Raw genomic sequence first — 22,887 nt, forward strand, 5'->3', positions numbered from 1 at the left:
TCTTAGTGATACTAGTACTCCTCTCACTGTACATTCCTGATGGCCTTGGTAAATGGGGTTCCTCTGGATTTTCCATGGAACATAATCCTGTGGTGGGGCTTCTGCCTTCTTATTAACTCTAGCATGCCCACTTTCCCTGAGCCATTTAATCCCTTCATCCATCAATTGCCATGGCAATTTAAGCATTTCAATTTCATTCAACATGGGTTATCACTTCCTCCAGGCCTCCAGGAGCCACTGGAGTCCTTACCAGAAAGTTAAATATTGTATTTCAAGAGTGTCCCCAAGAATAAATTTTCCCTTAAACAGGCTTGTATTTCAGCTCCCTTGATTAAGCACCTCAAAATCCAGGCCCATGAGTACTCCCTAACTCCTTTGAGTACAGGTTGGCTAATTCTTACAGTGCTTTAGGTGTGGTTCCTTTGTACCCTTTTGAGGCCCAGATACTCTCACTGGATTATACTGCAATTTAACCCTAGTTAAAATCCTGGCAGCCAGGAGAGGAGGTAGGGGCATATTCTAAGGGAAGAGGGGCCTTCTTAATAGAGAAGGTGCCCACTCTTCAGGTTCTGAGGGTTCAGAGGAGTCTAGGAGCCAAAATCTCTAGAGGCATCCATTCACCCAGATACCTCCATTCCATGTGTCAGAGTCCTAGGCTTCCCAACCAGGGCCCTGACCTTCATTACAGATCTGCCTTGGGAATTTAATAATATTAATATTAAATCCAGAGCTTGGTCTTCAGCTTTTTCTGCTCTCCCCCTGCAGTAGACAAGGGCCTCTTTATAAGCTACACAAGAGATCCTCTGGCCTTCATAGTTAATTTTCAATGTTTGTTAACTGCTCTCAGCTTTTCATTGTCTTTCTGCAGGATTTATTAACAGCCAGCCAATTCCGTGGTCTTTGTGTGCACTGTTATCCATCTCTCTACCCCACATGCCTGAATTGTTTCATTATTCCGACATTCTCCCAAATCACCATCAGTGAAAGCTTTAGCAATTGGGTGACCATTTTGTCCTAGTCTATTTGTACCCACATAACACCCAGGCTGGATTGTATTGCCAGTCAAACAGTGAGTAATATAACCTCCATCTTATTGCCTTCTTTTTCAGACCACTCCTGGTACCAGGTGAGTCATTTCAGGTCCTCTGGGAGTCAGATGCAGAGATAAGAGTTAGGACTGCAGGAGGTTTATTGGATGGTAATGCTTGTGAAAGATAAAGGGGAAGAAACCAGGAAATGGGTGGGGAAAATCTTGGATAGTGATGCAGATCTAACATCTGTGAAAAGAAAGGAGGTGGGACGCTAAATTGGCCAAGGAGAACCTCAATCCATGATGCAGATCCTTCCAAAAGTTGATCAACTCAATGGAGAGCTCCTGAGCAGAGTGCCCTGTAGAGAAACCCTACATTGGGCAGAACTGGGCAGACCTTAATTCCCACACCGTGCTCAGGGACTACCTTAACTCTGACACTGTAGCGGATGTTGAAGGTACTGCAGCTACAGGCTAACAGCCAGTGCTATTTCTATATTTTATCTTGCCTCTGTATTATTAGACAAATATTTTAGAAAGGAAGGATTCAGATAAAGAATCTAAGCAAATCAGGCAATTTTTAGTGGGACTTTGCTTTGAAACTCTTTGTCACAATGGATGGTGAGAAAACTGGAGGAATCTTGGAGCTTCAGGGATATTTGTATAGGTTTAAGCTGCCAAGCTTCTGTCTCCTTCACGGATGGGGGAAGGAAAGTGAAATGGGAGGCAGAATCAGCTGTTGTTTGGGTGTGTGGAGGAACACTGACTCTCTCCTCAGAATGCACTTTAACAACTCAAAAAAATTATGCGGGAGGAATCTGTTCCTTCTAATTTCATTGGAATTGGAAATATGTGGCCTTTCTTGCTCTTTTTTTTTTTTTCTTTTTAAACAATACTCTTATTTTGAAATATACTGGAAATTTTGAACATACTGGAAATTAATTACTCAGAGGACTAGAGGTGGGGCTGTTGGGGCAATGCAAGCGTTAGGGCTATGGGGTAACTCAAGGAGCTTCAAGGGGCGGTGGACTTGGCCCAGTGGTTAGGGCATCCATCTACCACATGGGAGGTCCGCGGTTCAAACCCTGGGCCTCCTTGACCTGTGTGCAGCTGGCCCATGTGCGTGTGCTGATGCACGCAAAGAGTGCCCTGCCACGCAGGGGTGTCCCCGCGTGGGGGAGCCCCATGCACAAGGATTGCACCCCATAAGGAGAGCCGCCCAGCGAGAAAGAAAGTGCAGCCTGCCCAGGAATGGTGCTGCACACACAGATAGCTGATGTAACAAGATGGCACAACAAAGAGAGACACAGATTCCTGTGCCGCTGACAACAGAAGCGGACAAAGAAGACACAGCAAATAGACACAGCTAACAGACAACTGGGCTTGGGGGGGGAGGAAATAAATAAAATTAAAAAAAAAAAAAAAAGGAGCTTCAAGATGACTCCCTTGTCAGGGAGTGACTCTGATTAGCTGAAAAAGCTCAAGAGAGAAACTCTTTGTCCGAGACTGCTCCCCTGTTTTGTACCAGATATAGTTACACTTACTCATGTTCCTTACTGGTGATAACAAGAGGATCTGGAAGATGGGAGTACATGGCTGGTTTCCCCCGAAGAAGTCCAAAGGAAACAATATAATTATGAAATCTGGGATCAACTTTTTTTTTTTTTAAGGAAGGAGTTGGAGTTTGGTTTTTTTTCAAGATTTATTTATTTATTTGTTTATCTCCCCTTCCTTCCCCACCCCCACCCCGGCTGTCTGCTCTCTGTGTCCATCACCGCGTCCTCTCTGTTCGCTTCCGCTGCCATCAGCTGCATGGGAATCTGTGTTTCCCTTGGCTGCGTCATCTTGTGTCATCTCTCCGTGTGGGTGGCGTCATTCCTAGGGAGGCTGAACCTTCTTTGGCGCTGGGCGGCTCTCCTTACGGGGCGCACTCCCCGTGCACGGGGCTCCCCTACACAGGGACATCCCTGAGTGTCACGGTACTCCCCGCGTGCATCAGCACCGCACATGGGCCAGCTCCACATGGGTCAAGGAGGCCCGGGGTCTGAACCGCAGACCTCCCATGCGGTAGACAGACGCCCAACTGCTGGGCCAAGTTCGCTTTCCTGGGATCATCTTCTTAATACCTCAGAGGAAACTGAGTTTCAGAGATTTTAGAAGACTTGGTTAGGGTAACAGCTTTCCTCGAAGTAAAATTCAAATGCAGGTGTCTTGACTCCTGAGTTAGCGCTGTGAATGTGATCTCCACTCATTAAAATCATTGTGACTCTACCTCCCTAGTCAAATTGAGTAAAGAGTGGGTGGCATGGGTCAGAAAGAATGAAATATATTTTGGGGGTCCTTGGAAGATTCCGAACTGAAAGGTTGGAAGGGTATATAAAATGACCCTACATTTTATCTTCCCTAACAACACCCAGAATATTTTACTCAACCAGTAAAGGCCCCAAGCACTAGAATAATTACATGTTATTATTGCTATTGAAGAGCAAAGTAAACAAAGCTCAAGAGAGAAATGATGAGTAATGTGCTAAAAGGGCATCAGGGTGACCGGTCCCTTGCTTTTCCCTCCCTTTGCCACCACTCTAGCTTGGCCCTTACTACCTCAAGTCTTGCCACTGTATTTATCTTACTTAGATTAACCTTCTAAAGTATTGCCATTTTCTTGCTCAGAAATCTTCAATAGCTCTCCATTACTTACCAACATAGCCCAAATTCCTTATCCTGGTAGGCCTTGCCCAGTCTATCCCAGAATCTACCTTTCTAGTCTTATTTTCTGCTGTGCTCCAGCCCCTTTGCTCAGTGAATAGAATCTCCTTCCACTTTCTCCGGCAAACATTACTGTCCTGAGGGTCTCTGTACTGTTTTTCCCCCTCTCTCACCTACTTTCAAAGCCCAGATTAGATACCACCCTATTCTAGTTGAAAATGAGACTTTCAGGTAGCATTTAACTTGTGCCATTCATTTAGGATTTATCATATCCTTCTTTAGGATTGTAGATAATTCCAGTAGTTCCAAAACTTGTATACAAATTCCACAGTCCCTGGAATCACCCTTCTCTTTGGCAGGCCCATCAATCTGGGGAACTGAACTAATCAGTTCTTCAACGTTCTAATCAACTTCTTCAACGTTCCACTCCTTCACAACTGTTCTTCAAATTTAAGTTCTGAAACATAGACTTCCCCTTCTCCTCTAGGTCCAGGCTTTCACTATTTGGCTATTCTCTCTCTCTCTCTATCTTGCCCACTCTTCTAGCTCATTCTCCAAATATGACCAAGTCTCTCTGTATTAGTCAGCCACAGGGGTGTTGATGCAAAATACCAGAAATTGGTGGTTTTATAAAGGGTATTTATTTGGGGTAGGAGCTTACAGATACCAGGCCATAAAGCATAAGTTACTTCCCTCACCAAAGTCTGTTTTCACATGTTGGATCAAGATCCCTGCTGATGTCTGCGAGGGCTCAGGTTTCCTGAGTTCCTCCCTTCCAGGGTCTTGCTTCTCTCTGGGTTCAGTGTTCCTCTCTTCCCAGGGCTTGCTTCTTCCTGGACTCAGGGTTTCTCTCTTCCAGGGGCTTGCTTCTCTTTCCTCTGTGTGATTACTTCCTGGGGCTCCAGCTTAAGGCTTCAGCATCAAACTCCCTCAAAATTCCAACATCAAAAACTCTCAACTCTGTCTTTTGCCATGCCTTTTATCTTTTACCCTTGTTGGATGGGGACTCAACACCCTAATGACATGGCCCAATCAAAGCCCTATACATAACTTAATCACACCCAGGTACAGACCAGATTACAAACATAACCCAATACCTATTTTTGGAATTCATAACCATATCAAATTGCTACACTCTCCTTCCTAAAAAAACAAACCGAAACAAAACAAATATAAAATTTCCCCTTTCTACCACCCTGCTTTCCCTAAAATTAAATTATCCACCCCAACCACATTCAAATACATAATCAGTGCTGTTAATTATGTTCACAATGTTTCCCTACCATCATCACCATCCATTATCAAAATTTTCCCAAGGTCCCAAATAGTGTCCTTCCCTTTTATTTTTATTATTATTGCAGTCTGAGTTGAGGACCTACCACTTTGCTGAAACTGACATCTGAAAGACGAACCAGAACTTCCTAAATGCCAAATTCCATTTTCTTCTCCTACTTGAATACCTCTCTTCCCTGGACTTTTGCTCCTTCTTTGAATACGCCATACCTGGATCTCCGCCCCCCCCCCACCCCCCCCCACGCCAACCTGTCCCATATTCTCATGGTTTCTTCTTTGGTTCTCTTTGCAGACTTTGTCTATGAAGATGATGCTTAGATAATCTCTCGCCCTGATTTCTCTTTTAAGCTTCATTTCCAGTCTGCTGGACATTTTTTGGTGCATGTTTCACAAACTTCTCCAAGAAGTATGCTCCACTTACTTCCCCAAGTTCCAAAGTGAACTTATATTCTTCCTCTTCTATGTCCTCCCTTTTGTCTCATACCTTTTCCATGTCAGCCAGTGGCATCACCTCTTTTCAGTTATTTTTCCAATTATTCTGTGTAGCCTTCCCTGCTCCTCCACTTAGGAATTGGCCACAGATTAATAGGAGCTGATAGTGGTTGTGGTGGCAGTTTTGGAGAACTCAGGAAAGAACTGAAGAAAGAACTGTAGGATAGAAATTTGACTCCAAATTCATTTTTCCAATGAAACCTTCTCCAATTTACCTAGAACTTTCTCTTCTATATAACTTAACAAAATAAAATTACTCTCTTGAATATATATCAATGCCATTTATTTCTTCTTTCTGGCTAATATATTTGGTTTTCTGCCTTTACCATATTTATAAACCTGGCCTATTTTACCAAATTGTAACATTTCTTAAGGAAGAGGACCAAGTCTTTTCTGATCTGGAAAAAGATCATGGTATCACCTCTGCCACCTGTGCCCGATGCTGCTGCCCCTCTGAGATCCAGTGCTTCCTTGAGGAACAGATGATGATGATGGTGCTCAGAGATCTTCCAGTTTTTCCTCGAATCTGATGTTCATAGCGCGGGGGGTGCGGTGTCTCCTTTAACGCCCCAACTTTTTATTTACTACAAATACACTAAATATCCTAATTATTAGGTGTTACCCAGGAGAAGATAGGAGCTTCCACTTCTCTAATATCTGGATCAATTTTAAAAAAAAACAAAAAACCTGCTCCAGGAGACTGGAGGAAACTGATCCGGGAGGGACATTTACTCTCCTGATCCCTACCCCCACCATACCTTTTCTGCTCTGCCTCTCCAGGGCCTGGGCAGGTTTGATTACTCTAATCCGTACATAAAACTTCCTTTGGAATGCAGAGACTTTGCATCCCAGCTAAGGAACTGGTAGGTTAACTTTGCTTTCCAGGACCCACACCTAGCTTCGAAAGGCTGGTGGATGGGAAGGAAACGCACCGGACTGTAGGCTGCATTTAAGAGTCCTAGTCAACCCTAAGCAGGCACACAATAAATATTTGATGAATAAATAAATGAGAATATCCAGAGTCCAGCAACGTAAAATAAGTCTCTTTCTCTCTTACTTATTTTTACAGATCTCAATTATTAAAATCTAGGAAGTCAGCTTTAATGTTTTTTAACCACAACTGGTATTAGCTGAGTGCCTGTAGCTTCCAGAGTAACACCCCTGGGCTTTACTTTTTTCTGAGACCAGGGATCAATTTCCCCACTCCTTGAAAGGTAAACTACGAGGAAGATTTAGTCTGAGGTTGAGCCTCCTTCCTTTTAAGAGTGAAGATCATTCCTTGTCTTGCCTTGAAAGTAAGTGTACATCCTTCTTTCCCATTCATTCAAGAAATATTTATTGAGCGCCTAATATGTTCTGGTCCCTGTCCCGGGCTTTTGGAATAAAGCAACGAATAAATCAGAGATGCCTGCCCTGATGGAGCCTACCGTGGGGCGGGAAACAACATTATTTAAAAATTAACAGATGTCCTAAATTAGAAGGCGATGTCATGGAAAAGGAGATTCAAGGCTGGAAAATGACTGTGGAGACCAGGGGAAAGGGGAAGAGGACCCAAGACGTGGCCTGGCTTGGGTTGGGGAAATAGGGAGACGAGCTGAGGTGGAGAAGGCTCTGACGGGGGACAGGAGAGACTTTTAGGCGGAGTGACGGGAGAGTATTATAGCTTATGCGGACACAGGTGAAGGACAAAAAGGAATCCAGACGGAGATTCCGGGTGAGGAAACCGGAGGCGGTCTGTCTTCCAGCTGAGGCGAGAAAATGCTGAGGCGAGCAGACGCTGAGGCGGGAAGACGCCGAGGCGCGAAGATGCCGAGGCGCCCCCAAGATGGCCTCCCGGGGCCCCCTCGCCGCCCGGCCGCCGGCGCGCCACCGCCCGCCGGCCCACGTGACCCCGGGCCGCCCACGCCGCCTCGCGACTCGGGGTCCGGGTCCCGGCGGCGGCAGCCCCGCCCCCTCGGAAAGCGGGCCAACCGGAGCAAGGGGCGGGCGGTGACGGGCCTCGTGGGCGGAGCCCGGCCGGGGAGTAACAGGTTGGTGGGAGGGGGAACCCGGAGGAGGGACGAGGGGCGGAGGCGCGGAGGCGCGGGGCCCGGGAGCCGCGCGTGCAGCTCTGCCCGAGCCCGAGCCGGAGCGCGAGCCCGGAGCGCCAGCCCGGAGCGCCGAGCCCGGCGGGGGTGAGTGAGCCGGCCGGGGACAAGGGCACCTGCGAGGCGGTCAGGGCTACCTGTCTTCGTGGGAGCAGGTGCAGAGTTGCGGAGGGGAGGTGGGGAGGTCAGGGTAGCTCGGAGTACTGATTAAGAGTTGGCGCCAGGGTTTCAGGGCAGGTAATTGGGGAGGTGCCAGGTGAGGGGCACCTGAGGATAAGGCTTTTCCCAAGACGTGTGAGCGTTTCAGGGCCAGGATTTCTCTGGAGGTCAGACGCCTTCCCCAGGGGCAGAATTTCTCTTGGAGACTGGGGAGGGGTGGAGGGAGGAGTTAGTCCCAGGTGGGGAGAGGGAACAGCAGCCTTAGGTTCAGGGACCTAAGGGGAGGGCACCGCGAGGTGCTGTTTTCCTGAGTCTCTGCCCTCTCACGCCCCCCCACCTCCCTCAGCCTGGGCTGGCTGCTGACACCCACCTCTCTTCTGGCTTTGGGGTAGCTCTCAGGTGTGGGACCTTTCTCTAACCATTCACCTACAGTGAAGACAGTTGCAAGCACACCGCGCTGAAGGGCAGAATAAGAGGGCATTCCCGTCTCTTTGCTAGGTGTGAAACTAAGGCTTGCAGTTTCTGTCCTCCTTTGCTTTCACGCCAGAGAGAATTTTTCTTCTTCCTCTTCAGATAGTGCTCTCTCAGAGAGGGCTATGAGGAAGACTAGGTCCCTGGGCCTGCAAAATATCTAGAAATACTTATTTTTAATGAGGCCTCTTTCTGGGGGCTGATGTCAGCCTCCTCCTGCCAAGTACACATTCTTCTGTGGTTCCAGATGGGAGCCATTGGGTGAGGTTTACAAGTCCAATTTCCTTGATGCCTCCCAGAATCACCTTTACTTCCTGAGACTCCAGCAGACACCCCTGACTTCTGGATGGCTGGCAGGCTATGGTAGGCACTAGAAGTGCAGGAAATAGGTCTCCTCGGGAGTTGAGTCTCCAGGCCAGATGCACATTGGGTCCTAGACAAGACTTCTGAGGCAGATTTTCTTGCCTTAGGCAGGTAAAGGGACCAGCGCCAGCCTTAACTTGGCCCCATTTGATGCCCTGCCTGAGGAAAGTTGTAATTGGGAAATAATTAGCAGCCGCTATATTGCAGCCAGGCTGCCCACACGTGCCTCTGTGCTTCTTTCATCTTGAATATTTGGGAGTTGGGAAGCTGGCTCTGGGGTACCCTAAGAGGACTCTGGCTTCCTAGAACCCTTCCTGCTTTCCCAGGTTGACTTGCCTGCCATCGTTCCTGTGGGATGTGAGGAGGTACACATAAACTGGGGAGGGGGTAGCTGCTTCTTTTCAGCCAGTGAGGGGAGAACTAAGGCTCAGGGAGGTGGCAAGGCAAGTACAGGCCAAGGAATGCAACTTTGGGAACTTGAGAGGGAGGGGTAGAGGAGACAAAGTCTTCCTGGCACACACTGGCCTGTCACTCACCAGGTTCTTTGTGCATCTGCTCCTCCTGCCTGTTTCTTCCCACCTTCTGCCTCCAGAGCCTCGACATCCAGGCTGGACAGAAGTCCTGCCCTGGTCTGGTCCGTTTGCCTCCTTTGGGGTGTGGAATTTCTCTGGTCTGCTTTACAAGCTACCAGGGAATTCTCCCTGGCCCTCCCCTCTCCCCTTCCTCTTGCCTCTTTAAACCAGTCCAGCCAGTTTGCAGGGGCCCAGTTCCTCATTGTTTTTTTTTTTTTCCTCCCACTGCCCAAGCAGCTCTATCCTGGCTCTCAGGTTTCTGTTCTTCCAGTGGACCGAGCCAGGAATCCACTTTGGGGGTTCTTTTTTGGATCATACTTCTGTAACTCTTTACAAGAAAACTGAAACCGCATGCTCAAGGTCATTGAGTTGTCCTCTATTTTGACCATTTCTTTCCTTGTTACTTCAAAGGCTGTCTAATCTCTGTGCCTCTAGCTCTCCCAGGTTCTAAATCTGCCAACCAAGCATATTGCCTGGCCCTGTGTGTATCAGTCCTGCCTTCATGCAACCGAAACCACCCCACCCCCACTTCCTGCCAGGAGTCCAGGGACCCTGTCACTCCCAGGTGGAAGTCAGACTTTTGCAGCTGGGCCAGAGGTGATGGAATTGGGGCAGGGCAGGCTAATGAATAACTCAGGGAGAAGTGGCTGTCTGGGAACAGGTGCAGAGGGTTGTCCTTGCAGGCAGGAATGGCCAGGCAGGTGAGAACTGAACTGACTTGGGACCTGGTCTTTTCCCAGAATACAGTTGGTAAGGAGAGAGAGAGCTCTGTGCAAATGCCTGGGGAGAGAAAATCAGGGGCAGGCACCTGGCGAGGAACGCAGGCTCTGGACGCCATGTTGCCTGGCGCGGGATCACTGTTTACCTACCTCCTGGTTGACAGGCTTACGCAAGGCCCTGGAGCTGCCCTGCTCCCTGGGCCCCGCCCCGCCCCGCCCCGCTGTCCTCAGTAACTGAAGGTGGCAGGTTTCTTGTTTTCCGTGTTGAATCATTTAGAGCCCTGTTTTCTGACCCACCCCAAAGATTCCTCCAACCCTCCTGGCCCCTGACTCACAGGCCCTGGGGCTTAAGGTGATTGAGGTTAGGGAGTCCTGGGAGCTGGGGAAGTGCTTTCTGCTGCCTCTCAGCAAGGGGCCAAGGGCTGTGCACTCTTTCGGGCCTAGGCAGGGAGCTTCCTGACCTGGATCTGGAAGACTAGTAGGTATACTGATGGAGTAGCTGTATCATGAATAAATCATGTCCTTCTAGACCTGGCAATCTAGGCACATCTGGTTCTAAAAGTGTGACTTAATATAGGACAGGGAGTCCAGGCCAGGAGAGGTCCTGTTACCAGGACAAGGAGTGTGCAGGAGCCCTGGGCGTATCTCCCCACAGCTGTGCGAGTCTACCTTGGTTCAGGTTACAGCTTTTAACAAATATTTATCAACCTCTATCGTGTGCTAGGGACTGAGGGCTTAGGGATGGGGTCTCTGAGGAAGTGGCATCCTTCTAGGAGCCAGGTGAAACCAGGAAGTTCCTGTGTGAAGGAACAGCATTTATTGGGTAACATTGTCAGCTTTATGATAGGCATACTTTGCTAGGGGTTTTTCATGTTTAATATTTGTCATTTCCCCCCTTCCTACTGTAAAGTGCAAAAATCTCAAGATTATAACTTGATGAATGTTAACAGTTATATGTACCGTGTATTTTGTTGTTGTCTAACTAATTCTCACAGGTAATGAATTACCTTGTAAAGTATTATCATTATGCTTATTTTACAGATGAGCAAACAGAGGCTCAGAAAAATTGTGATTCGCCCAAGGTCAAATATCTAGCTCAGTGTCTGTTCTATTGTGCCAGGCTGTCCCTGGAGAAGTGGTTTGGAGAACTAACCCATTTACTTTCTAGCTTTTCTGATCCCCTTCCTTGTTTGGAGTATCTGAGTCAGAGGCTGGTCTTCTCCAGTACTGAAGGGTAGGAGATGGGGCCTTCAGGGGTTTGCAGATGGGCCTCAAGGCATCCACAAACCTCTTAAAATCCTGTGATAAGTTTCCCCGGCTCTCTCTCTGGAGGGTGCATTGCTTTTTATCATTTTCTCAATTGGACTCCAGTGCCCACAGGGTGAAGAACTGCCACTGAGGGGCTCCTCCCTCCCTGTGGGAATGCTGAGAATGCTCTTCCTCAGGCAGGAGACTTCCCACCCAGGCCCTTCCCACCCTGGAGCTCTGGCCCTCCCAAGCCTTGCCCTCTCTCCTTCTCCTGAAAGGGACCTTGCCAAGTTTCCTGGGCCCAGCGCTCCCTGGGGAGCGTGAGTTGGGCATGTTTATGTTTCTGTCTGGCACTTTAGAGGCTCTTCCTCCTGCTTGGTGCCAGGGTCTGATGGAGATTAGCAGAATGGGTAGGGAACTTGGATTTTTATTTGCTTCCAGGAAAACCTCTCCTCCAAGTTCCTGGAGGCTGAACGTACCTGGAATACATTCCATTTGTGGTTCTGAGCTTGGGCGGTGTGGACCCAGCAAGTTGACTTGCAGATGGCCTCGTGTCTGGTCCTAAAGTGGGACAAGCCTACCTGTCCTGAGACTCCTTGGACTGGCACACTTAAAAACATTATTTCTTTTTGTTTTTTGAATAGATAATACATCTACATGGTTCCAAATTCAAAAAGGACAAAAAGATATACAGTAAAAAGTCAGTTATCCCCCCATTCCTGCCCGAAGCTCCCAGGTCCCCCACCCCACAGGTATCGCTGCTCAGTTTCTTTGAGTATCCTTCCAGAAATGGGATGGCATGCTTTGGGGTCTTCTGTGTTATTTACATGAGTCCTGGGATTGGGGGCCCTTTCCTCCATAGGGGTGGAGGTGTCTGTCAGGCAGGGGTTGGGTTTTTCCTTCACTAGGGGAACTAGGATGGGGGAGGGACATGGTGGTTTACGTGTGTAAAGATCAAGCAAAATCTCAAACTCACTACAAAATCATGCTCTCCAGAGCTGGGCCAGAAGAAATGGATTCTTCTAGGTCTTCTAGGTCTCAAAGAATATTACCTGGGTGCTTGTTAGAAATGCTAATTCTGAGGCCCTACCCCAGACCTATGGAATCGGAAATTCTGGGGCTGGAGTCCAGCCATCTGTGTTTTAACAAGACTTCTGCTTATTCCATTGTCCAGTTAATGTGTGAGAACTACTCTGTTCTTCGTAGAAGGAAGTGACAAGGCAATCAGCCCCACCAAAGCTGGGCAACTGGAGGTTTCTGGGTTTCGGCTCAAGGTCTCTCAGTTTAAACTCTTTTCTCCCTCTTCTAGGACCCCTCCTACCCATGGAGCAGGCAGTCACCATGGCCGAGCCCAGGGGCCCCGTAGACCATGGAGTGCAGATTCGCTTCATCACAGAGCCCGCGGGTGGTGCAGAGATGGGCACCCTACGCCGTGGTGGGCGACGGCCAGCTAAGGACGCAAGAGCCAATACCTATGGGGTTGCCGTGCGCGTGCAGGGCATCGCTGGGCAGCCCTTCGTGGTGCTCAACAGCGGGGAGAAGGGTGGTGATTCCTTTGGCGTTCAAATCAAGGGGCCTGACAACCGAGGGGCCCTGGGAAGTGTGAGCTCTGACTCGGAATTCCCCGAGAACCCCTACTCCCAGGCCAGGCAGTTCCCTGCCCCCTCACGGGGCAGCACTTCTGATGAGGAGTCCGGGGCTCTCAGGAACGGAAGACTGCTCCGTTCCCAGTCGCAGGCCTCGCTGGCAGGCCCTGCCCCTACGGGTCTGAGCAACAGGAGCACCAGCCTGCTAGAGCTAGCCCCCCAGGGGACTTCCCCTGGCAGCACCATTGATACTGCTCCCCTGTCTTCAGTGGACTCACTCATCAACAAGTTTGACAGTCACCCTGGGTTCCAGACCCGGGGCCGCACTGGCCGCCGCATGCGGACACTGCCCCCTGAACAGCGCAAGCGGAGTCAGAGCCTGGACAGCCGGCCCTCACGGGACACCCTTGAGGAGCGGGAACGCGGGTCGCCCAACCACTGGTCGCCCAGCACAAAGGATGAGAGCCACGTGGGCAGCTTAAAACCGCCCGCCCAGCACCAGAGCGCGCTCAGTGGCTTGAGCCGTTCCCGTCAGACCCAGGACTGGGGCCATCAGAGTTTTGAGGAGCCACGGGGGAGAGCGCAGGATCCTGTCGTGCTGCAGGTCGGCCCCTACCCCGTCTCCACCTCCCAACCCCCAGCCTCTTCTCATCAGCCCTGACTCGTGAGCCCGGGGACCCCTTGCTTTAATTCAGATACCCTCGAGCAGCAAGACTCTACCTTTCTTCTACTTCATCCATCCACTTAATGGATGATATGCTCATATCTGAGATAGTTCCCTGGGTAAAATTCTAAAGAAAATGGAGCTAACCATGAAGTCATCCTTCGTAAGCGTGAGAGTAATTTGGCATTGCCCCGACCATCAGCTGTGTCTCAGTCACCAGCATTTGCCAGGTCTGCAGCATACGCAAGGCAGGCCTGGAGGATACGAGCAGTTCCCTGGCACTCTTGCCAAAACCTCACACCTTTCTCTCCCACTCAAGAATGCTAGTAAGTGGGAGAGCAACTTTACTCTGAGACAAAGTTGAATCATTCTAAAAGTAAACCTTTCCAAGCTGCAGTACATTAACTGCCATTAGGGACAAATTCCTTGTGCACAGCTCTCAGCAGGCTAAGATCTTCTTGTTGAGGAAAATCTGGTTTGCAAGATTAGCATGGAAGGATGTCCCGCTTGGACCTCCCCCCAGTCTTGCACAGCCCCAGCCGCATTGCCTTTCGCCTCCTCCAGATGTGCTCGTCAGATTTGAAGTTGTTTCCCAGCTGCCTCTTCTGCTCCATCGAAACCCCACATATGCCTCTGGCCTAATCTTCCCATTTCTTGCGGCCCATTTCTTGCAGTTCAAATCAACCCCGGACCTTCTGCGAGACCAGCAGGAGGCAGCTCCGCCCGGCAGTGTGGACCATGTGCAGGCCACCATCTACGGCATCCTGAGGGAGGGGTGAGTGGGCGCCCGCCCGGCAGTAGAGACACACACCTCCTCTTTTCCTTTCCTCCTAGCTTCGTTCCCCATCTTCCTTGCTCTTGACCCCTTAATCTTGACTGCTACTTCTTTCCTCCCCTAACCGTTGTTCCTGTCCTTTATCTTCCAGAAGCTCAGAGAGTGAAACCTCTGTAAGGAGGAAGGTTAGTTTGGTGCTGGAGCAGATACAGCCTCTGGTGGTGAGTGACCTCCTGGGGGTGGGAACAAGGGACAGGGTGAGGAGCTGGAGGGCCTCGGGGACCTGGATGCGGACTCACTCCCTGTCCTCCCGTGCCTCTGGCAGATGGCCTCTCCTAGTCCTACTAAGGCCCTGGCAGGGCAGAGTGAGCTCACCCGAAAAGTGGAGGAGCTACAGCAGAAGCTGGATGAAGAGGTGAAGGTGAGGAGAGGTTAGAGCTACAGGAGTGGTGAGGCCTGGAGTGAGGGTGGGCTGGCATGAGCGCTTTTGTGTCCCGTGGGATGAGACAAGAGTGTACACTAGTCATAGCCAGGATTTCTGGGGCTTGCTGAAGCTCAGGGGGCAGATCCAGCTACTTTCTATTCCATTTCCTTTGGAAGTTCCACTTACTGGCAGTATAAATCTTGAGTAAATTGCTTAAGTTACTTAAATCACTCTGTGCCTCAATTCTTTTCATCTGAAAAATGGAGAGAATAATATCTTCCTTATGATAATGATGGCATTAATAGGAGCTGTCATTTATTGGGTATGATTTTTATAATAGGCACTGTCCTGGGTAACATGGAATCATTATAGTGACCCTGGATCCATTTGTGATGAGAAAACTGAAGATTAGAAAGGTTAAGTGAATTGCCCAATGTCACAAGTTGCAGAGAAGGAATCCAGAAACTCAGAGCAGTTTTATTCTAAAGCCTATGTACTTTTTTTGTTTGTTTTTTAAATGCAGCCTCCACCACCAAGTCAGTATTGCCTTGTACAGAGTTGGTGCTCAGTAAGGGTTGGCTTGTAACTTCCCTCGTTTCCTAGTAGTGCCCTGTGGTAGTGAAGTGGTGGGTTGTGGGGTCAAGCTGCCTTGATGCAAATTCTGATACCCTTGTTTGTGCTGTGACTGACTTTGGGCAAGTTCTTTAAATGTTCTAAGCCTCTGTTTCTTTAGCTGTAAAGTGGGGATAATCGTAGTACTGTGTTAGTTATCTATTACTGTGTAACAGGTTATCCCAAAGCTTAACAGATTAAAAATACCGTCTATTATCTCATAGTGTCTGAGGGCCAGGAGTCTGGGGGCAGCTTAGCTCAGTGGTTCTGGCCTCAGGTCTGTCATGAGACTCCAAATCAACATATTGGCAGGTGTTTAGTCATTAGCAGTGTCGACTGGAGTTGGAGGATCTATTAAAATGGCTCAAAGGGCTGATGGTTGGAGGCCTCAGTTCCTTGCTGTGTTCCTTCACAGAACTGCTTGCGTTTCCTCACAACATGGCAGATACCTTCCCCCAGAGTGATCCAAGAGAGAAGGCAAGGAGGAAGCCACGGTGCCTCTTCAGTGACCTAGTCTCAGAAGTCACACGTCACATCTCCCTTGTTCTGTTAGAAGAGGGTCTCTAAATCTAGTCATACTCAAGAGGAGGAAAATTGGGCTTACTTTTTGAAGGGAGTATCAAAGAATTGTGAACAGGGAAGTGGATTTGGCTCAACTGATAGAATGTCCGCCTACCACATGGGAGGTCTAGGGTTCAAACCGAGGGCCTCCTTAACCTGTGTGGAGCTGGCCCACACGCAGTGCTGATATGCGCAAGGAGTGCCGTGCCATGCAGGACTGTTCCCCATGTAGGGGAGCTCCCCACACAAGGAGTGCACCATGTAAGGAGAGCTGTCCCGCGCGAAAAAAGCGCAGCCTGCCCAGGAGTGGCGCTGCACACGCACAGAGCTGATGCAGCAAGATGACACACAAAAAGAGACACAGATTCCCTGTGCCACTGATAAGAATGCAAATGGACACAGAAGAACACACAGTGAATGGACACAGAGAGCAGACAACGGGGGGAGGGGGAGGGGGAGGGGAAGAAGGGGAGAGAAAAAAAATCTTTAAAAAAGAAAAAAGAATTGTGGACATTTTAAGCCATCACAAGTACCATGAGTTATGAGGATCAAATGCAGGTAATGCACATTAGGTCTCTAGGACAGTGCCTGTCTCATTCTAGTGTTCAATAAATATTAGGCACTCTCATTATTCCTGGCTTTCCCTACCCTCCCCCCACTTTATTCTCTTTTCCTTTTCCAGAAGCGGCAGAAGCTAGAGCCATCCTGGGCCGGGCTGGAGCGGCAGCTGGAGGAGAAGGCAGAGGAGTGCAGCCGACTGCAGGAGCTGCTGGAGAGGAGGAAGGGGGAGGCCCAGCAGAGCACCAAGGAGTGAGTGCAGCTTTGGTACCTGTGGGGCTGCGTGGGGGCGGAGGCTGTGGTCAGAGGCAAAGGGAGATCTCCAGAGCCTGAAAGGGGCAGAGATGGTTCAAAGACAAGACGTTTCTCTTTATCTTCTCTGTCAGGCAGATTGAGGAATGGTTCCAGCTGCATATTTTGGAGCTATGTCTCTGTGCCTTGGGCTCTCAATCTGTAGATGAGGAGAATAATAGTACCTACTTCCCAGGATGGTTGTGAGGATTGATTCATTCATTCAGCCATACATTCTGCAGTGAATAGGGTGTGGCAGACTCTGACCTGGGTTCCTGGGGTACAGAGGGGAACCATACAGCTCAAGAGCCCCACTCTCCAGAAGCTTACTTTGTAGTGAGGGGAAACAGACAACAGTAAATAAATCATGTAAGTAAAGCTGCAATGCATTCTAAGGTGGTAAGTAGGATAGGGTAAAGCAGATCAGGAGGGCTGGGCTGTGCAGTTTTAAACAGTAGAGTCGGGGAAGGCCCAGCTGAGATTTGAACAAAGACTTGAAGGTTTAAATGAATTAATATATGTGAAGTATTTAGGAAACTGTTGACACATAGTGCTCAAGAGGTGTTATCTAATTATTAGGCTCCAGAACATGAAGCTCCTCCTCAACCAGGGTGAACGGCTACGACATGGGCTGGAGACCCAGGTGGCAGAGCTGCAGGACAAGCTGAAACAAGTGCAGAATGTTGAGCCTGCTAAGGAGGTGCTAATGAAGGTAGGGAGTAAGTAGGGCTGGGGATCTCAGGCCCTGCTTCCTTTCTGCTGGAGCATCCTCAAGTCTGCTCACCCACAGTTTCCCCAAAGTACAGAGAGCAACTAGCTTAACTGAAGTCCCTCTTGGTGTGCTTTTAGGCATACTTGATGGCAGGGTGGGGCTGGAAAACAGAATATTGGGTTTCCTTCATCCCAACTAGGCATCTTGGAGGGCAGCGAGCATCTGGCTCTGTGCCTAGCACGTAGAAGGTGCTCAATAAGTATTTGCTAAACGAATGAATGAATGAATGAATAGACGGATGGACCCAGACTCACCCCTGTGCTTCGACCCTCAATTTTCTCAGGATCTGTTAGAGACTCGGGAGCTTCTGGAAGAAGTCTTGGAGGGGAAGCAGCGGATAGAGGAGCAGCTGAGGCTGCGGGAGCGGGAACTGACAGCACTGAAGGGAGCCCTGAAGGAAGAGGTGGCCTCCCGAGACCAGGAGGTGGAGCACGTCCGGCAGCAGTGCCAACGAGACACAGAGCAGCTTCGCCGCAGCATGCAGGATGCAACCCAGGCATGTGGCAAGAGCAGGGAATGGGAGAAGAGGACCCTGCCAGGGAAAGGGGCTACGTGGGGCCTTGCATTTCTGGATTTTCCATACTTGCAACTGAGAACTTGCCCTAAAAGGCAAATGTGAGATGTGGCGGAAACCTTGGCCAGGAAACCTACAAGGGCAGAGGGATGAAGTGTAGGTTGCAAGTACCATGAGTGTGTGTGACCAAGTCCCATGGGAAATAACTGGTTGCATGTATTAATAGATGACAGCAGGTGGGCTGTGACTTGGGCAGAGAGCCTTCTGCTGGTATTGTACCAGGTCCCCCTGAAGTGTTGGGGAGTGCAGTTGGCACAGTTCCTCTTGGCCTCGGTCTCCCCTTCTACATGCTCATGCCTTGAGTGAGCTCTTGCCTCTGAGCCCCCTGCTCCCCCACTCTCCCCTTCCCTAGGACCACGCAGCGTTGGAGGCTGAGAGGCAGAAGATGTCAGCCCTGGTGCGAGGGCTGCAAAGGGAGCTGGAAGAGAGCTCAGAGGAGACAGGGCATTGGCAGAACATGTTCCAGAAGAACAAGGAGGACCTTAGAGCCACTAAGCAGGAGTAAGGATCTTGGTCCTCTCTCAGAGATACTTATCCATGGTGCTTACAACCCACTACCTTTCTACCCATGCTTCCCTCTCCCTCTTCCATTTCTCAAACTGCTCTTCTTTGCTTCCGCCTTCTTCCCTCCTGAGAGCTGGTGCCCAGGGAGCTACCCTCTAGGGAGGTGGTTTTCATTGTCCTACTAACCTCTCCCAGGCAGGTGGCCTGACCCTGTTCCCCTTTCCCCTTTATTTCACCTCCCTGGGCTCAGACTCTTACAGCTACGGATGGAGAAGGAAGAGATGGAAGAGGAGCTTGGGGAGAAGATGGAGGTCTTGCAGAGGGAATTAGAACAGGCCCGAGCTGGAGCTGGAGATGCTCGCCAGATTGAGGAGCTTAAGAAGGTACTGGGGAGTTGTGGGGCAGAAGGGCAGGTTGGAGAGGGTGCACCTGCCTCACCTACCCATGAGAGCCTCCATACTAGTGTGGCTCTCTCATGTGTGCTTGGTTTTCAGGCCCCATTCTACCCTCTTAGCTTTATCTTCTTCCCAGCAAGCACTATCTTGTCCAGCAGGGATGGTCTCACTGAGTGTAGAAGTTTCTAATGGAAAGGGCTGTCAGTGGCCAGGTCAGGGAATAGCCAGAAGGCTGCTGGGCACCACCAAGAAACTTCGTGGACTTGTGAAACTCCAGAATAGGCTTTGTAGGCTCAGAAACCAAATTTAGTCAGCTTAGCAAGGTGCTCTGTCTCTCAGGGTGGACTCAACTACATTTTGAAACAAATGTTAATAGTTAGAATGCCAGTTTACCAATTTATAATGAGAAATATCATCACATGGACTGGAATACTTGTGTTGACATGGCTGGTTGACCTATATGGGGGGCCCAAATGGTAACCTGAAGGCTGTTTAGAGAGTACAGAATCTAGGCATTGGGAATTAAAGGTTCCAGTGTTTGATGTGTCTGTCTCCCATTCAGCATGGCCTTGTGGTAGGGCTGTAACACTCCAAGTTCATGGTAAGATTCCCTCTTTGTTGTTGTTGTTGTTGTTGTTTTAGGAACTCTTTTTATTGTGTGTAAATGCAAAATATTAATTATAAGTCACAAATAATATCATAAAATTAAAGATGAACACAAATAATTTATTTGTAATCCTGCAGTTTTAGTTTATAAATGAAAAGAAGAGAACTAATTCTTTTGGTTAATTTAGATATTGGAAAGGATTTTTATTAATTATAAGGAAGTGGTATTTTGGCCTCCTGAAGATTCTTCTAGGTCTACATTTTCTTAAGTCACTATTCCAGAGATGTAGCAGGTGTTCAGTTAACAAGCTTAATTCATCAGCACTTGGTTTCATGCCTATGCTTGTGAGACTGCCTAATTGTAATCAAGGTAATCATATTTTCAAATGAGTAAGGAAGCATAATTCGGATAATTTCCAGATGAATAAAAACCTGAGCTAACAAAATATGTGGTGGAGAAAAACATAATAAACGTTAACTAAATATACTTTGGTGCTTGTGGTCATGTGTTATGCAATTTAAAATTCTGTTTTCTCAGGGAAACTCTGGGAAGAATGATGAAGTGACAAATGCCCTTAAGTTTTTATGATTATTTTTTAAAAGATTTATTTTATTTTTACTTTACTTATTTGTTTGTTAGTTTACTTATTTATTTATTATCCCCCCTCCATCAGATGGTTCTCTAGTCTGTCCATTGTTTGTTCGCATTCTTCAGGAGGCACCAGGAACTGAACCTGGGACTTCCCACATAGGAGACGAGTGCCCAATGGCCTGAGCTACATCTGCTCCCTGTCGGCTGTGGCATCTGCTCGTTTGGGCATCTGCTCATATTCTTAATAAACTGAGCTAACCAGCCACATGCTCATATTCCTTAGGAGGCACCGGGACCCAAACCTGGGACCTCGCATTGGTAGGCGGGTACCCAAGTGATTGAGCCACATCCCCTACCCTTATTATGTCATTTTGAAGCTAATAAATACCAAGGATAGTCTGAAGTCTATTTACTATTCAAACCAACACAGTGAACTTGGATGGTCCTCTGGACAATATCAGTTAATTTGTCACACAGGATAAAGCTAAACAGCAATAACTTGTGTTTCAGTTTTCTTAAATATTAAGTTTATAATCAGTAAACAAAATACATTAGGGAAACAGACTAACCAAGTTTAATATAGACCATACACTCTCTCTTTTTTTTCTTTTAATTTTGTTAGTTTCTTACACTGAAGACTCACTGCATATTATATGAACTCTTCAGCCTAATTATGGTACTTTCTGAATTTCAGAAGTAGCTAAGAGCTAAAGAATTAGACCCGGAACTCATATTTTAGTTTATTAGAAAAGAAAATCAGAGCAGCACCAGTATTTATTATGCCACATATGTTTTGTTTTGTTGTTGTTTTTAGGAGGTATTGGGGATCGAACCCTGGGACCTCATAAATGGAAAGTAGGTGTTCAACCAATGAGCTACATCTACTTCCAATACATTATTTTTCTTTCCCTTCCCCTGCCTCTCCCCTGCTGTTTTTGCTATCTGTATCCACTCACTGTGTGATCTTCTTCTTCATCTATTTTTCTTTTTGTCTTCTCTTCTCGTCTTTCTCCTCTAGGATTCATTCGATCCTGGGGACCTCTGATGTGGAGAGAGGTTCTTTGTCAATTGCGCCACCTCAGTTCCTGGTCTCTGCTGCACTTCACCTGGATTCTCCCTTTCATCTCTTTTGTTGCATCATCATCTTGCTGTGTGGCTCACTTGCGCGGGCACTGGCTCTCCTCATAGGCACTCAGCTTGCCACGCAGGCGCTCCACTTGCCACATGGGCACTCGACTTGCCACACAAACACTGGCTCACCAAGGGGCACTCGACTCACCACGTGGGCACTTGGCTCATTGCGCGGTTACTCAGCTCGCCACGCTGGTACTAGCTCACTATGTAGGCATGCCTTCTCTTCTTGTTTTTCACCAGGAGGCCCCAAGGATCAAACCTGGGTCCTCCCCTATGGTAGGTGGAGGCCTTATAACTTGAGCCACATCCGCTTCCCCCAATATATATTTTAAAACAGCTAAGCTTTTATCCATACCCTCATCCACTTATCCTCCACATAATATATAATTTATTTCTTATTGAGAAATAGCATCAATTCATCCATATAGTGTGCAACTCCATGATTTTTAACATATTCATAAAGTTATGCAATCATCACCACTGTAATTCCAGCTCATTTTCATCACTCCCGAAAGGATCCCTATATCCCCTAGTAGTCACTCTTCATCTCCTCTTCCCACCCTGCCAATCACTAATTTACGTTCTGTACCTATAGATTTGTTTATTCTGGACATTTCATATAAATGGAATCATACAATATCTGTCCTTTTGTATCTGACTTATTTCACAGCATATTTTCAAGTTTCATACATGTTGTAGTATGTAACCAGGCCTTCCTTTTTATGGCTAATATTCCATTGTATGAATATACTATGTGTTGTTTATTCATCAATTGATGGACATTTGGATTGTTTCCACTTTTTGGCTCTTGTGTATCATCTGTTATGAACATTCATATACAGATTTTTGTGTGAATATATGCTTTCAATTTTCTTTTTTGTTTTAGAAGACTTATTTATTTCTCCCCTCTCCCTCCATTGACTGCTCTCTGTGTCCATTTGCTGTGTGATTCTTTTACGTCTGCTTGTGTTCTCATTAGGCAACTCTGGGAACCGATCCTGGCACATTCCAGAGTGGGGAAGAAGTGATCATTCTCTTGTGCCACCTCAGCTCCCTGGTCTGCTGCATCTCTTATTGTCTCCCCTCTGTGCCTCTTTTTGTTGTGTCATCTTGCTGTGCGAGCTCTCCAAGTGGGGCAGCATTCCTGCATGGGGCAGCACTCCATGTGGGCCAGCACTTCACGTGTGCCAGCTTGCCACATGGGCCAGCTTGCCTCCACTAGGAGGCCCTGGGCATTGAACCCTGGACCTCCTATATGGTAGATGGGAGCCCAATTGCTTGAGCCACATCTGCTTCCCTCAGTTTTCTTGAGAATGCAGAAGTGTAATTGCAAGGTCATATGATATCTCTATGTTTAACCTTTTAAGGAACTGTCAAACAGATTTCCACAGTGGCTGCCCTATTTTATATTCTCACCAGCAATGCACAGGTTTCTATTTTCTTGGCATTCTCATCAACACTTGTTATTATCTGATTTTTTGTTTCTAGCTATCCTAATAGGTATGAAGTGTTATCTTGTGGTTTTGATTTGTGTTTCCCTAATGAATAATGATGTTGAGCATCTTTTCATTTGCTAATTGGGCATTTGTATATCTTTTTTGGAGACATGTCTATTCAAGTCCTTTGCCCATTTTTAAATTGGGTTTTTTGTCTTTTTATTGTTGAGTTGTGAGAGTTCTTGTATATATTCTAGATACAA

General features: G+C 48.0%; 1 protein-coding gene across 1 annotated transcript in view; it reads left to right on the forward strand.

Annotated features, from left to right (window-relative positions):
• Positions 1 to 7,566: 7,566 nt before the first annotated feature.
• The window catches only part of CGN (cingulin), a 33,692-nt gene continuing 18,371 nt past the window's right edge, over positions 7,567 to 22,887 (forward strand). The window contains exons 1-10 of the mRNA XM_058309639.1: positions 7,567 to 7,695; positions 12,450 to 13,330; positions 14,065 to 14,165; positions 14,317 to 14,386; positions 14,491 to 14,586; positions 16,445 to 16,572; positions 17,191 to 17,323; positions 17,667 to 17,879; positions 18,310 to 18,458; positions 18,712 to 18,844. Of these exons, the coding sequence (XP_058165622.1) occupies positions 12,464 to 13,330; positions 14,065 to 14,165; positions 14,317 to 14,386; positions 14,491 to 14,586; positions 16,445 to 16,572; positions 17,191 to 17,323; positions 17,667 to 17,879; positions 18,310 to 18,458; positions 18,712 to 18,844 (1,890 nt within the window). The 5' untranslated portion in view covers positions 7,567 to 7,695; positions 12,450 to 12,463. The remainder of the gene's footprint in view (positions 7,696 to 12,449; positions 13,331 to 14,064; positions 14,166 to 14,316; positions 14,387 to 14,490; positions 14,587 to 16,444; positions 16,573 to 17,190; positions 17,324 to 17,666; positions 17,880 to 18,309; positions 18,459 to 18,711; positions 18,845 to 22,887) is intronic.

The sequence above is a fragment of the Dasypus novemcinctus genome, chromosome 13 (genome assembly GCF_030445035.2).
Source record: "Dasypus novemcinctus isolate mDasNov1 chromosome 13, mDasNov1.1.hap2, whole genome shotgun sequence".
Lineage (NCBI taxonomy): Eukaryota > Metazoa > Chordata > Mammalia > Cingulata > Dasypodidae > Dasypus > Dasypus novemcinctus.